The sequence below is a fragment of the Meles meles genome, chromosome 5, assembly GCF_922984935.1.
Source record: "Meles meles chromosome 5, mMelMel3.1 paternal haplotype, whole genome shotgun sequence".
Taxonomy (NCBI): Eukaryota; Metazoa; Chordata; class Mammalia; order Carnivora; family Mustelidae; genus Meles; species Meles meles.
This window is the reverse complement of record NC_060070.1, coordinates 54,215,548-54,233,989: the sequence shown is the minus strand read 5'-3', so window position 1 is coordinate 54,233,989 and position 18,442 is coordinate 54,215,548. Positions and strand designations below refer to the sequence as shown.

General features: G+C 40.6%; 1 protein-coding gene across 5 annotated transcripts in view; it reads left to right on the top strand.

The window, feature by feature from the left end:
- Positions 1–396: 396 nt before the first annotated feature.
- The window catches only part of SENP6 (SUMO specific peptidase 6), a 132,017-nt gene continuing 113,971 nt past the window's right edge, over positions 397–18,442 (top strand). For 4 of the 5 annotated variants that reach the window (XM_046004839.1, XM_046004836.1, XM_046004835.1 and 1 more), the window contains exon 1: positions 397–1,214. Coding sequence is in view for 4 of the 5 variants with exons in the window: in XM_046004836.1 (XP_045860792.1) it covers positions 1,163–1,214 (52 nt within the window). In the remaining variant the exon portion in view is untranslated. The remainder of the gene's footprint in view (positions 1,215–18,442) is intronic. The other variant, XM_046004840.1, reaches the window with a different exon arrangement.

The following is an 18,442-nucleotide window of genomic DNA, read 5'->3' as shown; positions in this document are numbered from 1 at the left end:
TACATTGTCATCCAAAATGTACTGTAGAATATACCTTGATAAATTATTTCGATGACCTTTTAAAAAATATAGGGGGACCACAAGTCATTTTCTGAACACGTGATTACACTACTCCACTATAGCTTCCCTCTTCAGTTAGCTATGGTTTAAATTCTAAGACCTGGTCAAAGAAAGGAACTTTTAACATTTTTGAGGCAATTGTGGTGCCACAGAGACCAAACTCATCACCGGCCTGGCTTAGAAGCGCTCACACACCAAGTCTGCCATGGGGCCCTCGCGGTCGAGATTTTGGGCGAAACGTGTCCAGGCCGAGTCAGTGCCGCGCAGGGCCGGCCCTACCGAGAGCTAGAGCGGCGGAAGCCGCAAATCGGCGTTCGGTGCGGCGCTGCAGACCGCTCTGCCCGCGAGCGGAGCCAGGGCTCCAGAGGGGGAGCGGCGCTGGGGGCGGCGGCGTCCGGGTGGGGGCGGGAGCCGGGTGGCAGCTCCAGCGCCCGTGGGGGAGGAGCGGCGGCGGCGGCGGCGGCTGGAGCTGCTGTGGCGACGGACGCGAGGCGGTGGCAGAGGAGACCCACCCCTGTCCACATGGACAGTCGCAAAGGCCTCCGCTGATGCATTCACGCCTGGGCGGGGTGGGCGGACGGTCGTAGCGGCGGCGACGGCTGCAGAGGGAGCAGAGGGCCTGGGGGCGCCTGACGGTCGCGAAAACCTAGCCGCCCCGGCGCGGCGGCTGCGGCCATTTTACGGCCCGGGACGAAGGGAGGAGTGTTTGTGGGCTCGCCTTCAGCCTCTCTTTCGGGGGCCCGCGGCTGGGGAGAGCGTCTCAGGCGGCCTGGGTAGGCGGTGGATGGGGAGTCGTGGGCCGAGAGGAACCGGGCCCGGGAAGCGCCGTCGCCGTCGTCGCCGCTCGCGTTCCCCCGGAGGGGCCTGAGGAGAAGCCCAGGCCGCGGGCCTCGCCACTCGCCAGCCCGCGGATAGGCCCAGGAGCGCCTGGCCTGCTTTTGTGTAGGCCCATCTGGACGTGGGAGCGCCGCCCCCCTGACGGCCGAGTTCTAGGCCCGCAACCCTGCGGCGGCTACCCTCCTGCGGCGCGGCCCCTCATCCCGGCGACCGCGGCGGTGGTGTGGGCCATGGATTAAGAAGGAGGCGGCGTGGGAGGAGGAAGATGGCGGCTGGCAAGAGCGGTGGCAGCGCTGGGGAGATTACTTTTCTGGAAGGTACGTCTATTTCTGCCCCTGCAGGGGGAGGGATGGGGAAATACAGGAAAGTGTGGCCTTCTAGTCTCCGGATATTCAGTTATTCGCATTGGGTGGGTTTGGGGGGTGGGGGAGGTGGCAGAGGTACTGGGGGGCGGGGGCTGCTGAGGCGATGGCGGGGAGGGAATGTGCTGCAAGCGCGTTGGGTTCGAGTCCGCCGATGCGGGGGGCTTGGCCCGGGCACACATAGCCGAGGGGGCGCCTGTGGATCCAGATACGAGCTGGAGTTGGTGCGTGCCCTTTGAGCGTGCACGGGTTAAGTCTTTGACATTTTGAAGTATTTAGGTGATGGCCTAAAGATGAGAGCAGATAGCATTCCGATCTTGTTCGGTGTTCATGGAAAGTTAAAGATTGCTAAGGTCGGGTGAAATTGAGGGGCAGTTAGGTAGTTTTACTTGGGTATGTTTTATATACGCCCTCTGCTATTTCTATTTCGCCAGAGCTTCAGGCTTCCATTTGCAGCCAGTATTCAGATTAAGTCTGGCCATGTCTGATATTCTTACGAAATGTGTTTTGTTAAAGATATTTTATAAAATAGTTTATCTGAAAGTAGAGAAGGAGATTGACAATGTCAATTTGGGGACGGTCACCAAAGCTAATAGACAAAGTTTGGGTGGTTCCATTTTTATTCACTTGTGAGGGAAAGTTAAACATTTGCTGTAAGTGGGACTAAGTAGTCTTAAGAAAGGCTGTATGTTATTGTTGGGAATGGTGGTAATGGGTGACAATATTGGTTCTTTGCCCATGTAAGGACGCCCCCCCCCCAATACTCGTAAATTCGTTGTGGTTGTGGACCAGGAACTTGAATGTTCATCACAATCCTGAATTTGACTATGGGTTCATTGTTTACACTGAATTAAATATAACTTGAGTTCACAAATATTTTTAGAAAAATGAGTCTACTGGGCAGTGATTGTTAAAAAGGATTAACCACTCTGGATAATTTCACAAAGATAATTTTCATATACAATATTAGTAATACTTTTTAAAACAATAATGATTTAGGAATGTTTCTGGATTTTTTTTTTAAAGATTTTATTTATTTATTTGACAGAGAGATCACAAGTAGGCAGAGAGGCAGGCAGAGAGAGAGGAGGAAGCAGGCTCCCTGTGGAGCAGAGAGCCTGATGCGGGGCTCGATTCCAGGACCCTGAGATCATGACCCGAGCCGAAGGCAGCGGCCCAATCCACTGAGCCACCCAGGCGCCCCTCTGGATTAAGAAAGTGTATTTTAACTGTGCTACAGGTATTCTCTAAGTGGGTGTAGAGGAGTAGGTATTGCCTTGCTTACGGTTATTAACAGAACCTGGAACAGGGCCTGGACCACAGAGGTCCTCAGTATTACTCTAATGAACCAGTTGGGCCTAACAGAGGCAGATAGGGGAAGAAAGCTTAATTTTCTTAATTCTTCCTTGAGTATAGCAAAGCAAAAACCAAACCAAAAAACAAACTTAAAGGTGATGAGAGCTTTATGAGCTTCCTAGTAAGAAAATGTGGAAAGCTTCTAAGTTTTTCTGGGTTTGTTTCATATTACCTCCGTTCTACCTCCATTCTTGTTTGGCCAGAATAGATAACCTGTCAGAGACTGAGAGTGGTGCAGCTTGTGTTACGGGTGGTGCTGTGCTGTTGTTTTTTGTTTTGATATTGGAACCTCCAAAGATGGCTTGTTGATGGATACTTAATACATTCAGTATGCAGAAGATTGTATTTTTGTACTGCAGTAAGTTTTGGACTTCCGCAGTCTTCTGATTCAGTTTAAAAAAAATTTTTTTTTAAAGATTTTATTTATTTATCTGAGAGAGAGAATGAGCAAAAGAGCAGAAGCAGGGGGAGCAGCTGAGGGAGAGGGAGAAACAGTCTCCCCACTGAGCAGGGAGCCTGATGCGGGACTTATCTGAAGATGCTGGGAGTCATGATCTGAGCTGAGGGCAGCCAGTGAACCAACTGAGCCACCCAGGCACCCCTGATTCAGTTTATAATTTTGACTAGATGAACATAGGGAGGATGGAAAGAGCGTAAATAAAGCCAGCAAATATGAAGCTGATGGTGAATTTCTTTTTTTTAAAAGTTTTTTTTTATTTTATTTTATTTTTTTTTTTTTAAAGATTTTATTTATTTATTTGACACAGAGAGAGATCACAAGTAGGCAGAGAGGCAGGCAGAGAGAGAGGAGGAAGCAGGCTCCCCGCGGAGCAGAGAGCCCGATGCGGGACTCGATCCCAGGACCCTGAGATCATGACCTGAGCCGAAGGCAGCGGCTTAATCCACTGAGCCACCCAGGCGCCCTGATGGTGAATTTCAAACTGTTGCTTTTAGTTGAATCTAACTTAAGGGTCTAGGAATGTACAGTTAAAATAAATTTTGCGTTTCTGGGGCTCCTGGGTGGCTCAGTGGGTTAAAGCCTCTGCCTTCAGCTCAGGTCATGATCCCAGTGTCCTGGGATCGAGCCCCGCATCAGGCTCTCTGCTTGGCAGGGAGCCTGCTTCCTCCTCTCTCTCTCTCTGCCTGACTCTCTCCCTACTTGTGATCTCTATCTGTCAAATAAATAAATAAAATCTTAAAAAAAAATAAATAAATTTTGAGTTTCACCATACTCCTTTAGCATTCTCATAAAGAAAGCAGACGGTAACTCGTTACAATATGAGCATAAGAGAAAGCAAGGATTTCAGTTTCTCATCTGATTTTTATATATTGTACTGAGTCTTTCTAAATAAATGGAATGATGCTAGTATTTTTTTGTATTTAATTCTTTTCTTTATGCTTTGAATAATAAGATAAAATACTTCACTGTAACTTGCCATACATTTTGTACTACCATGTTTATGTTTTCAGAATATTTCCCCATAAGCCTTAGGATTTAATATTTAAACATCAATAGAGCATACTTTCCTTACTCTGGTAGATGTACTGAAAAAAACTGAAGTAGCTTTTCCTTTACTCATCAGGTATTTATAGCCACCTATTTTGTGCTGGGCACTGTTCAAACAGCATGGTATTCCCCTATACTGTATTATTTTTCATAATAGCACTTATCATTTGATAAATTTATGTTTTTCAATCCTACTGAAATCTGACCTCCATGAAAATAGTGACTTTGTCTTTTCACTATCATATTTCTTGCACTTGGAACGATTTGTTGTTAATAAAATAAACAAGATGATAGCAGTATGGTAAAGACTGGAAGAAATACACAGAGCAATAAAGGAGTGGAAAAGCCATTTTACATAGTATTAAAATCAGGAAAGGCCCTTCTGAGGAGGTGACACCTTAGTTCACCTTAATTTGGTAGCACCTTAACTATGAGGTATTTCAGAGTATGGCAGAGAGGATGATGCCTGTAAAGTTTTGAGATGATACATGGTTCCATTTATGAAACAAAAAGGAGATCATTATGGCTGAAATGTAGAAAGCAAAGGAGAGATTGCTAAAAAAGAGAGGCAGCAGATTAGCCAAGGTGATGAATTTTTATTTTATTCTAAGAAGCAGGAAGTCATTGAAGAGTTTAGAGCCAAGGAGTGATTTATCTTTCTAGAAATAACTTTGTTCTGTGTACAACGAAGTAGAGAAGAGGAATAATAAAAGCAGGAACATGAGTTAGAATATTGGAGTACTCTAAAATAGAGGGGTTAGAATAGATAAGTAGATAAAAAGTACTAGGAGGGGGCGCCTGGGTTAACCTCAGTGGGTTAAAGCCTCTGCCTTCAGCCAGGGTCATGATCCCAGAGTCCTGGGATCAAGCCCTGCATCAGACTCTCTGCTCAGAGAAGCAGGGAGCCTGCTTCTCCCTCTCTCTTTGCCTGCCTCTCTGACTACTTGTGATCTCTGTCTGTCAAATAAATAAATAAAATCTTAAAAAAAAAAAGTTACTAGGAGGTAAAAAAACTTTCAGTCGTAAAATAATCACAGGTAAAAAGTACAGCATAGGGAATATAGTCAGTAATACTGTAATAATGTGATATGGTAACAGATGGTGACTACACTTAGAGTAGTGAATAGTGAGTAATTATAGAATTGTTAAATCGATATGTTGTACACCCGATACGAATATAACATTATGTGTAAAACCATCAGAGGGGCTTGGCTTAGAATGGTAGCAGTGAAGATTGGGGAACAGTGGTTAGACTGAAGATATGTTTGGATGTAGTTTATAGAACTTCTTGATGGATTGTATTTTGAGAATTTTGTTTGGAGGCATTGTGGGGTAATTCCATATACCAAAATAGAGTAGACTGGTAGAGGAATGAGAAGTTTATGCCTCTACTTTGGTCAAATTAAGTTTGAGATGCCTGTTTTTCATCCGAGTTCTAAATTGTGTTTTACTTCCTTATAACTAAGTAAAATGTTAATTCTGTTTCCTTTTCTGACTTCATTAGGGAAAAGGAGACCTGTTGGCTACTATTGTATTTAATTTTTTTAGTATAGTACACACTAAAATTGTATGAATTTAGTTAGGCTACAACTTACATTGAACTTTTTTTTTCTCTTTGTTTTTTTTCTCTTCTATACATGTAAGGTTGTCTTATACCCCTTTTCTACATTTGATAATAGGTTGGCAGTTTTTCTTTTCCTTCTTTCATTCAGCAGGTATTTATTGAGCAACTGCAGTACTGTAGGTACTGTGAGAGGCACAGTGATGAAGGGGAAAAAGAAATGGGTTCCATGGGTGAGGAGAGTCAGCGATCAAATAATCACACTTGTAAATGTAAAATTACAACTGTCAGGCATACAACAAAAGGAATTATTTATAATAACAAGAATTTGATCTAATTAGGGCACTTTGAAGGGTGAGTAGGAAAAGGAAGGGTGGGAAGGCAGAGCTTTCCAGGCAATGGGAATAAAATGGAGCATGGCACGGTTAAGGAACTAAAAGGATGGTATAATGCTGGCAAAGAGGGTGGTATGAGATAAACTGGAGGTAGCATTTTCGATTTGCTTCCCAAAAGGTCGTTGGCTGCCACATGGAAAAGGATTCTTTAGAGAAGAGCATAGATTATCAGCAAGTTCAGTTAGGGCAAAGGTGATAGTAACAACTAGCTTGTTCTTGTAACTTTTTTTTTTAAATAATCCTCCCCCTCTTTTTTCTCCTCTTTGGAACCTTTAACAAATCTACACCCTCTCTCATTTGTTTCTTCTTTTTTATACGCACTTACATCTAATTTTCTTTCCCTTTGCCTTTTTTTTCCTACCAACTAATTGCCTCACCAGTATTTTCTCCCATTTTTTTGGTCTTCCCTTTTGCATGTATGTGTATATATATATATACATACATGTGTATATGTATGTAACTACTTTGCTTTCTTTTTCAGTTCAGCTCCATTTTGGACTTTGACCCTGGCTTGAAAACCTGATGCTGAACTTGAGCTGTTGGCCCTCTATACCAGCAAAATCTATTATGTTCAAGCGAAGTGTTTTCTATTTCCCCTTAACCATACTTATGTCTTACATATAAGTGTAATAACCCAATCAATTTGTCAGTTTTACTGGGGACTGTAAATACTTCATAGGATCTCTTGAACTAAAGCACAACTTATTCTAAGTGATTGATATTCCTTGAATATGAGCAAGGTCTTTAGTTTCCACCTGCTAAGTGGAACACACCACAGAGTTCTCCATTTATCCCTGCTCCTCCTCCTTTTGATAGCACCACTTTTAGAAACTAATCACACTACCATTCCTTTTTTACTCCTTAAGTAAGAATGTTTATTTCCTGGTTTCCTCCCAGTTGAATTGATTTCATGTACTCATGGGGGACGGTAGAGTAGAACATCACTTAGAATGGCATTTTCATTAGAAATGCAATGAGAACATGAACTCAGAAGCCAGAAGGCCAGGATTCAACATTTAGTTCTAACTTACTAGTTGTGTGATCTTGAATAGATTTCTTAACCTCTTTGTGTTTTTACATCTGTGAATCAAGGATAGTAATTATAATTACTTCATAGAGTTGCCATGAACATTAAATGTATTATTATATGTTTGATTCTTAGAACAATTCCAGGCATATAATCCCAAGCACTATGTGTTAGTTGGTATTACTATATTGATTTTCTTAGGGAAGAGAAGACTTCTTTTCTTGCTTTCCTTCTCTTTCAAATTGCCTTCATTTTTATTTGAATTCATTTTACTGTTTTTCTTTCAGTTATAACCTTCTCTTTCTGGGTATTAGCTGATTGTTGTGAGGTTTCTAGATTTTCTTTCTTTTTTTTTTTTTTTTTTTTTACATTTTATTATCTTTTAAGTAATCTCAACACCCGGTATGGGGCTTGAACTCATAACCTGAAGATCAAGAGTTGTGTGCTCTACTGACTGAGCCAGCCAGTTGATTGTACTTGATGTTGTAGGTTGACTGGTGTAGTCAGAGAGGCAAGAGGGAATGAAATTATATAGTCCACATGTCTACACTTCCATAAATTGATTGTTTCTGTTGCCATTACTTAACTGTGTTGAGTATTTGAGGAAATCAAGAGTTGTAGAAGGGTTAGGTGACCTAGAAGAAGTTGGTGGGAAAATCGGAACTGGAGCTTGTGATTTGACTTATAGCCTAAACTTCCTTCAGCATTTCCTTCCTTCTTTCTTCTTTCCCTCCCTTTTTTATCCTTTTGCTTCACCCTTTCTTCCTTATACCTACTTTTCCTTTGAGAAAGGGGCTGGAAAGAGAAGGAAAAATAATAGGGAATTATCAGTAATTGATGAAGCAGCACTCTAAAATGGTAAAAGCAGAAGTCACAGATCTCTTAAGGCCCAACTTCAGAAATTACCTAGTCACTTCTGCCGTATCTGTTGGCAAAACAGGTCACAGAATCAACCCCAAATCAGTAGGAGGGGAAGTGGACTACCATTCAGTGGGAAAAGTGGCAAAGAATTTGTAGTCCTCTTTCATCTACACAGGTACCTTTCCTCTCCCATTTACCTGTTTTTTTTGTTTTTTAAGATTTTATTTATTTGTCAAAGAGAGAGAGGAGAGCACAAGCAGCAGGAGCAGCAGGCCAGAGGGAGAAGCAGGCTCCTGCTGAGCAAGGTGCCCTAGGTAGGACATGATCCCAGGACTCTGGGATCATGACCTGAGCTGAAGGCAGATGCTTGACAGCCACCCAGGCGTCCTTGGTATTTTTTCTTTTTTTTTTTTTTTAATTTCAACAAAGTTATAGTAGTTCTTAAAGTTGAAAATGACAGTTTTACAAGATCCAAAAGTTTCTGATATCTGGGCAGTTTGGGAAGCTACAGAAAGACAGAACAAAGTTGGCCACACAATTTGTAATTTGTTTCACAGATATACATAGCAACATAAACAGTTATTGGTTTGACTTTTCTTTAGTAAGGGGCTGACTGAAGAATTTCTGAATCCAGGTAAGTGGAAGGAAGAAAGGAGGAAGAATGTTAGAAACTTTTCTTTCCTTTTTTGTTCATTCAGTGATGTGTGGGTCACGGGAGTTGTTATTGTGGTCTTTCTCTTTGTCATTACCTAAACTCTTAGGAAGCATGGTCATGGGTGGCTCAGTGGGTTAATCCTCTGCCTTCGGCTCGGGTCGTGATCCCAGGGTTCTGGGATCGAGTCCCGCATCGGGCTCTCTGCTCAAGCAGGGGAGCCTGCTTCCTCCTCTCTCTCTCTGCCTGCCTCTTTGCCTACTAGTGCTCTCTGTCTGTCATATTAAAAAAAAAAAATTAAAAAAAAAAATTAAACTAAAATTAAAATTTTAATTAAAAAAAAAATTAAACTAACACTATCTCAATACAACAGTCTATGTACAAAGTCAAAGACACAATATTAATGAGCACAGTTACAACCCACCTAAGTTGTATACATTGCTGAGAATGATGCAGCGTGGATGGATGGTGTGATCTCTTACTGTGAACTGCAAATTATGGTTGCCAACATCAGTTAAAACAACAAAGAAAAGCAGCAAGTAAGTACAGAAGGTAGATAAGCTATGCAGTATCCATTTGACACTAAAAATGGTGTTGCATCAGCCCCTACTTTTTGGGTTATCTTAGGTTTTGTACTTCACAGAATTTTCTGCATCCAATCACCAAAAATTAGGACCTCTTGTCTCCTGAGGATACTGACTTTCAGTGCTAAAAGTGGGACAGTTCTAGGCAAATGGGGACATGTAGACACTTTGCCTTATTCCAAGTTAACAACAATTGCTCTGAGGCCATCTGAAGTTGAAGGTTTAATTAGTAATACAATAAATGATATTCTGGGGGCGCCTGGGTGGCTCAGTGGGTTAAGCCGCTGCCTTCGGCTCAGGTCATGATCTCAGGGTCCTGGGATCGAGTCCCGCATCGGGCTCTCTGCTCAGCGGGGAGCCTGCTTCCCTCTCCCTCTCTCTGCCTGCCTCTCTGCCTCCTTGTGATCTCTCTCTGTCAAATAAATAAATAAAATCTTAAAAAAAAAATAAATAAATGATATTCTGATCTTGCCCTTGGAGGTGTTTTGTTTTGCTATTTCAAATACATTTCATGCTTGGTTTTTAGTATGGTTGAGTCCCCCCCCCCACACACACATTAACTATATTATAATCTTTGAAATAAGAGCAGGGAGAAAAAAAAGCAGTACTGTGTCCGGTAAAGAGTAAATTTACTTCTTCATTTTTTGCAAAGATTGAAACCATTTTTTTAGGACATAAAGAGCTAGAAATTCCTTGAGACTTTTTGTAGACAATGTAGTAACCGTGTTGTCTTTCCTTATTAAAAAATCTGCAAACTTTCTACCCCACAACCTCCTATGTATGAATCTGCCACTAAATCTTGAAAACATGGTGAAGATATTACTTTGACTCTGCCTCCTATCTTCCCTGCCTCCGTAACTCCTATGTCCACTGTTTGGATGAAGTGGGATTCCAGGTGTTTTTTCATTTAATCTTTCCTTTACCCTAGGTTGGTCTCCATTCCCTATTATCATCATAGGGCATTTATCAAAGAATGATTTAGTTTTGTCCTAATAGTGGTTAAGTCTGAGAATATCAGCTTTTCCTTCACAGTTTTCAGTACCAACTCTTGAGTCTCCTTTGTCTTCACTGTTTACAAGCTTTATCTGTTTCTAAAATTTACCTCCTAATTTAAGCTTACTGTGAAACTCTTTCAATTTTTTCCTTGTTGAATTCTGCATTTAATGTTCAGAATTAAAGTGTCATTGGTCCACTTCCTGTATACTGCAGCCATCTCTTACTCTGACAATCTTCTCACCTTTCTTTGGAACAGAAGGAACAATATGACAATCATTTCTGAGTTGTTCATGTCCTGGCTTTGCAATTTTGTGTACATGAGGCTTGAGATAACTGAGTTTTGAGAGTTGTGTTTTCTGTGTTAAGGTAGAACCAACTGCATTACTTTGGGATAAGATACCACCACTTGATATTTCTGTTCTGTAGAAGATCAGGGGCTTTCAGAAACACCAGCAGCACCAGACACCTGCCTGATAATGACCTTGGACAAAACTAAGTGTATGCTGGCATCCTGCCAAAAAGTCCATAAAAACCCACCGAATGGAATGAAGAAGTAGGTAGATAAACCAAGAGAACTCCGAACAGTAGCTGGATCCTGAGGCAAAGGATATGTGGTTTTGGTGACTCCCAGAGAAGTTTAATTTCGTATCACTCCCAAGAATATAATATTCAAACTTCATCTTGAGGTAGTACTGGATAATCTCTTGGTCTTCTGTGCCAAAGTACAAAGGTTTTATAGAGAGAATCACCTCAGCTGGGTGATTTTTCTGTTTCATGTAGCATCTGTGAGTATTTTTCAGTGGTAGTTTGACTGGTCTGGAGGTTACAAGATGACTTCGTTCAAATGTCTGACTCTGGTGAGTATGGAGAGGTAGGCTCTTGGCTCTCCATGTAGTGTAAAGGCCTGTTCACATGGTCTTTTCAGCAGGGTACTCAGACTTGTAACATGGTTGGTCAGAGCTCCAAGAGACTGCCTTGGAGAATCCTGATAGGTTCTTGAGGAAGACTGGGGCTATACTGCTATGGAATCACCTGAAATTGCTTTAATTGAGATTTTCTGACATTTGTATTTAATTCCTCTTTATTTATTTTTTATTGCTCTTATATTCTAAGTTTCAGAAATTTTATCATAGTGATCCTTTTTAAAAAATTATCCTATTTTTCATTATTTTTTAACAAGATTTTTCTTAGAGAGAGATAAAGTGAGCAAGTGCATGCCTGTGAGTGGTGCATGGGGCAGAGGCAGAGGGAGAAGCAGACTAGACTCCCTGCTGAGCAAGGAGCCTGATACAGAACTTAATCCCAGGACTCCTGGAACATGACAGGAGCTGAAGGCAGATACTTAACCACCTAAGCCACCAGGCACCCCTCTTATTTTTCCAACCTTATAGTGATAGTTTAAAAATTATTAGGAAATATTTCCTAAGAATGCTTACTAGACTAAAGAAAACATTACCAGTACAGTTGAAACTGGGGTGATCCCCATCCTTTTTGCATCTTCTACCTCCAGGGGTAACTATCGTCCTTGATTTGGTAGCTCTCTTTCTCATGCGGTTCATTGTACTTTACTCTTTTCTCTTTTTTTAAGATTTATTTATTTATTTTAAAGAGTATGCATGGGTGAGTGGGAGAAGAGGCTGAGGGAAAGGGAGAGAGAGAATCTCAAGCAGACTCCAGGCTGAGTGTGGAGCCTGATGTGGAACTTGATCTCATGACCTTGTGATAATGACCAAAACAAAATCTGGAGTCAGACACTTAACCAATTGAGCCACTCAGACACCCCATGTACTTTTTTATTCTTTATGTATGTATCTCTAGACTGTGTGTTTAAATTATTTTGCATGTCTTAGAGCATTTTATGAATCACATTCTGTATTTTTCTGCACCTTGCAGAAATTTTTCATTCTTACAGCATTGGTTGAAAGATTAATGTTATGAGAATTATTCTAGTACTTCCATTTTTTTTTTTTTAAATTGATTTAACAGAGAGATCACAAGTAGCAGAGAGGCAGGCAGAGAGAGAGGGGGAAGCAGGCTCCCCGCTGAGCAGAGAGCCCGATGCGGGGCTTGATCCCAGGACCCTAAGATCACGACCTGAGCCGAAGGCAGAGGTTTTAACCCACTGAGCCACCCAGGTGCCCCTCTAGTACTTCCATTTTCATTGCCATTTAGGATTTCCTAATATGAATATACTACAGTTTGTACATTCCTGTTTGTGGAAATTTAGGTTATATCCATCTTTTTACTATTACATTGCTACTGTGTATACTGTCATGTGTTTCATATTGCTACTGTGAAATCTTTTAATAGTACTTTTGCTTGTGTGTGTGTGTGTGTGTGTGTGTGTGTGTGTGTGTGTGTGCGTCTAGGGCAGAGGTCACCAAACTTTTACTGTAAAAGGCCAGATAGTAAATATTTTACACTTTGCAGTTTGAACTCACCGTGTTGCAGTTACTCAATGCTGTTATTTTAGCAAGAAGGCAGTTATAGATGAGACATAAGCAAATGAGTATGGCTCTGCCAGTAAAACTTGACAGACACTGAAATTTGAATTTCATATAATTTTCATATGTTATGAAACATATGATTTTCCCCCCCAACCATTTAAAAATGTTAAAGCCTTTCTTAGCTCATGGGCCCCATAAAAACAGGCAGGAGGCCAGATTTGGCAGGGTCAGACTTTGCTGACATATGATCTAGTATATCCCTTAGTGATGGAATTATTAGGTCATGTGCAATTTCAGCTTCATGTAGATATTGTCAAAATGATCCCCAAGTGTTTAGACTAACACTTTTTTTTTTTTTTTAAGATTTTATTTATTTATTTGACAGAGAGAGATCACAAGTAGACAGAGAGGCAGGCAGAGAGGGAGAGAGAGGGAAGCAGGCTCGCTGCTGAGCAGAGAGCCCGACGTGGGACTCGATCCCAGGACCCTGAGATCATGACCTGAGCCGAATGCAGCGGCTTAACCCACTGAGCCACCCAGGCGCCCCTAGACTAACACTTTTTAAGTTTTCCAGTTTAGGGGTGCCTAGGTGGCTCAGTCGGTTAAGCATCTGACTTTGGCTCAGGTCATGATTCTAGGGTCCGGGATCAAGCCCTATGTTGGGCTCCCTGCTCAGCAGGAGTGGTCTGCTTCTTCCTCTCTATGCCCCTGCTCAAGGGCACTCTCTCTCTAATAAATCAAATCTTAAAACATAAAATGTTAATTAAAAAAAGAAGTTTTCTGGAGCGCCTGGATGGCTCAGTGGGTTAAGTGTCTGCCTTTGGCTCAGTTCATGATCTTAGGGTCCTGGGATCAAGCTCCACATCAGGATCTCTGCTCAGCAGGGAGCCTGCTTCCCCCTCTCTCTCTGCCTGCTGCTCTGCCTACCTGTGATCTTTCTTTCTCTGTCAAATAAATAAATAAAATCTTAAAAAAGAAATAAGTTTTCCAGTTTATACACATCATCACCCACTTCATAGTGTTTGGTGTTTTACTTTTTGCTAATCTGATGGGATTATCAGATGATGATTTTAATTGATAATACACTGGTTTATAGTGAGATTAAGTATCTTTTATTGCTGCATTAAAAAAAAACCAATTAATTGTTCATTCAGGATTCAAAAGATACTGAGTGCCGGGGCGCCTGGGTGGTTCAGTCCTTAAGCCTTCAGCTCAGCTCAGGTCTTGATCTGGGATCCAGCCCAGCAATCAAGCTCCCTGCTCAGCGGGGAGCCTGCTTTTCCCTCTCAGCTCTTGCACTTGTGTTCCTTCTCTCACTGTCTCTTTCTGTCAAATAAATAAAATCTTTAAAAAAAAAAAAAATATATATATATATATATATATATACACACACATATATTGAGTGCCCACCTAGAGTTAATCCCTATTCTGTGAGTTTGGGGCACATGAGTAAAGTAAACAAAATAGCCCATAAGTTTGTTTTTGTGCTTGTAGGGTTTTTTTTGTGTTCTGTTCTTATTTGCTCGTTCATATCTTCTATGTATTTTGTTTTTCTTTTGGAGTGTTGGGGTTCATTATATATTCTGGACAGTAAATTGGATTGGTTGATTATATGAATTGAACATATATCTTATGAAATTATTTTTTAATGAATGAAATAATTTATGAACAGAATTTTTTAATGTACTGTAGTTATTTGTTGTTGTTTTTCCCCCAATGGCTTGTGCTTCTTGTGAGGTAAGACATTCTTTGGTCTTTTTGTTCCTTTGCATTATAACTTTTTTGTTTTAATAATTACTGTTCTTTAGTTTTTATGAGAGCAGGAGTGCCAGTCAGGTATACAGGTCAGGTTAACAGAATTTGGAAATCTGTTTGTAGTATGTATATTATGTTTCCTTTATATTAAGAGATATTTTAAAGACTTTATTAAATATTTGCAAGTGATATATTATAAAAGATTAATATCCAAAATATACAAAGAACTCCTATAACTCATTAGCAAAAACATCCAAATAATCCAATTAAAAGTAGACAAAAGGGGTATCTTGGTGGTTCATTTGGTTAATCATCCAACCTTGATCTCAGCTCAGGTCTTAATCTCAGGGCTGTGAGTTCAGGCACCATTAAAAAAAAAGAAAAAGAAGAAAGAAAGAAAAAAAAAAAGAAAGAAAATGGAGAAAATACTTGAATAGACATTATTCCCAAGAATACCTACAGATGGCCAACAGCTACATGAAAAGGTGCTCAATTGTCATTCACCATTCCACTCATCCTATCCACTCATCATTCAAAATATATCTGAAGGAAACAGTGCCGGGGGGAGGTTGGTAAAGATTAAATAGGAGGGACGCCTGGGTGGCTCAGTTGGTTAAGCGGCTGTCTTTGGCTCAGGTCATGATCCTAGCGTCCTGGGATCGAGTCCCATATCGGGCTCCTTGCTCGGCAGGGAGCCTGCTTCTCCCTCTGCTTCGGCCTACCTCTCTGCCTACTTGTGATCTTTCTCTCTCTGACAAGTAAATAAATAAAATCTTTTTAAAAAAAAGATTAAATAGGAGATAGGGATTAAGGAATGTACTTGTGATGAGCACTGGGTTTTATATGGAAGTGCGGAATCACTAAATTTTACACATGAAACTAATGCTACACTGTATGTAAAAACTTTTTAAAAAACCACTATGTCAAAGAGATAACTGCACCCACATATTCATAGTAGCATAGTTTATAATAGTCAAGACATAGAAAAAGCCAAAGTGTCCATTGACAGATGAATGGATAAAGAAGTTGTAGTATATATATACAATGGAATATTATTCAGTCATAAAAAATAAGGAAATCTGCAATTTGTGACAACATATATGGACCTTGAGGGCATTATGCTAAGTGAGATAAGTCAGACAGACAGACAGATACTGTATGATCTCACTTATATGTGGAATCTAGAAAAAAGAGATCAGATTTGTGATTATCTGAGGCAGGGAATGAGGTGAAGGGTAGGAGACTTGGAGAAGGTGTCAGAAAGTACAAACTTCCTGTACTGGGGATTTAATGTACAAAATGATGACTGTAGTTAACATTCCTGTATGGTACTTTTAAAAGTTGTTGAGAGTAAATAATCACAGGAAAAAGTTCTCATGAGTTTTCATGTGATGAGTTGTCATCACAAGGAAAAGACCTTTGGCTTTGTGTCTATATGAGGTGATGGATGTTAACTGAACTTACTATGGTGGTAATTTCACAATACATGTAAGTCAGGTCACTATGCTGCACATCTTGAATTTATACAGTGGTATATGCTAATTATATCTCAACAAAACTGCAAAAAAACAGACTTTTTTCCTAACCATGTAAAATATTTTTTTTAACGCCTTTTTAAAGGGCAGTTCAGGTTCACAGGAAAGATGCCAGGAAGATACAAAGATTTTCTGTGTACCTTTTACTTCACACATGCATAGCCTCCACCTGTATCAACATCTCCCAGCAGAGTGGTATATTTATTACAGTTGGTGAGCCTATATTGACATAGGGGCACCTGGCTTGCTCAGGTGGAAGAGTGTGGGACTCTTGATCTTGGGGTTGTGAGTTTGAGCCCCATGTTCAGTATAGAGATTACTTAAACCTACATTGACATATCATAATCACCCAAGGCCCATATTTACAATATGATTCACTCTTGCTTAGAGTCTGTGGGTTTGGACAAATGTGTAATGACTTGTATCCATCATCAACATAACATATGGAGTATTTTCAGTGCCATAAAATTCTGTACTCCACCTGTTTATCCTTCAAATCTGTCTCTCCTAACACATTTTTGGAAATTACTGATCTTTTTACTGTCCCTATAGTTTTGCCTTTTCCAGAATGTAATGTAGTTGAAATCGTATGGTATGTGGCTTTTTAAAAAGATTTAATTTTATTTATTTATTAGAAAGAATGAGAGAGAGAGTGGTCAGAGGGGGAGGGGAGAGGGTCAGAGGGAGAAGCAGACTCCCCACTGAGCAGGTAGCCCAATGCAGGACTCGATCCTGGGATTCCAGGATCATGACCTGAGCCAAAGGCAGTTGCATAACTAACTGAGCCACCCAGGTGCCCCAGTATGTAGCTTTTTCATATTTGTTTCTTTCCATTAGTATTATGCATATAAGTTTCCTCCATGTCTTTCATGGATTGATAGCTAATTCTTACTTAGAGAAATAATATTCCATTGTCTGGATGCACATAATTATCCATTCACCTACTGAAGGACATCTTGGTTGCTTCCAAGTTTTGGCAGTTATGATAAAGCTGCTATAAACATTTGTGTGCAGATTTCAGTGTGGCTGTAAGTTTCTAACTCCTTAAATACCAAGGAGTGCAGTTGCTGTATGGTAGCAGTATATGTAGTTTTGCAAGAAACCACAAAACTACCATTTTGTATTCTCACCTGCAGTGAGTGAGAATTCTTACTGTTCCACATGCTCACCAGCAGCTGGTGTTGTCAGTGTTTTCAGAGTTTAGCTAAGTGTGTAGTGGTATCTCATTGTTTTAATTTGCATATCCCTGATGACCTGTGATGTGGAGCATCTTTTCATATGCTTATATGCCATCTTTATATCTTTGGTGAGGTGTCTGTTAAGATGTTTGGTCCCTTTTTAAAAAATTGAGAAATAGTTGACACAGAGTAGTGAATTAGTTTCAGCTGTACAACATAGTAATTCCACGAGTCTATACATTATGCTCACTATAAGTCACCATACAATGCTGTTATACTATTGACTATATTCTCCATGCTGTGGCCACCATACAATGCTATTATGATACTATTGACTATATTCTCTATGCTCTGGTCACCATACAGTGCTATTATGATGCTATTGACTATATTCTCTATGCTGTGCCTTTTATTTGAAAAGATTTATTTACATATTAGAATGTATGCATGCATGAGCAGGGAGGGGGTATGCCGCGGCAGAGGGAGAAAGTTTTCAGCAAACTCCACTGGATCTCAAGACTCTGAGATCTCAGGACCCGAGCCAAAACCAAGAGTCAGACGCTTAACCACATGCTTCACCCAGGCACCCCATGCGGTGCCTTTTATCCATGTGATTCATTTTGTAATAGGAAGCCTGTATCTCCTACTCCCCTTCACCCATTTGCCTATCCTACAACCCTCCTCTCTTTTCCCATTTTGAAAACGAGTTTGTTTTATTACTGACTTTTAAAAAAAGGATTTATTTATTTGAGAGAAAGAGAAAAAGAGCAAGAGCATGAGTAGGTGAGGGGCAAAGGAATAAGTGGACTCCCTGCTGAGAGGGAGCCCTATATGGGAGTCCCAGGGCCTCCAGGATCACAACCTGAGCCAAAGACAGGCACATAAAAAATTGAGCCACCCAGGCATCCCCTTATTACTGACTTTTAAGAGTTTTTTGTATAATTTGGATATAGTCCTTTATCAGATGTGTCTTCTGCAAATATTTTCTCCCAGTCTGTGGATTGTCTTTTAATTTTCTTGACATTATCTTTTTTAGAGCGGAAGTTTTTTGTTTTTTTTTTTTTTCTTTTTTAAGTTAAGTGGTAGGGTGATTCTACTTTATTTAAATTTTACTTAGTTACCAAACAGTGCAGTATTGGTTTCTGGAGTAGAATTCAGTGATTCATCACTTAACTACAACACCCACAGTGCTCTTCACAAGTGTCCTCCCTAATACCATGCACTCACCTTCCTCCATGAACCCTCAGTTTGTTCTTGAAGAGTCTGTTATGGTTTATTTCCCTTTCTCCCTTCCCCCTCTTCCAGTGCATATATCTGATTTCTTTCTTA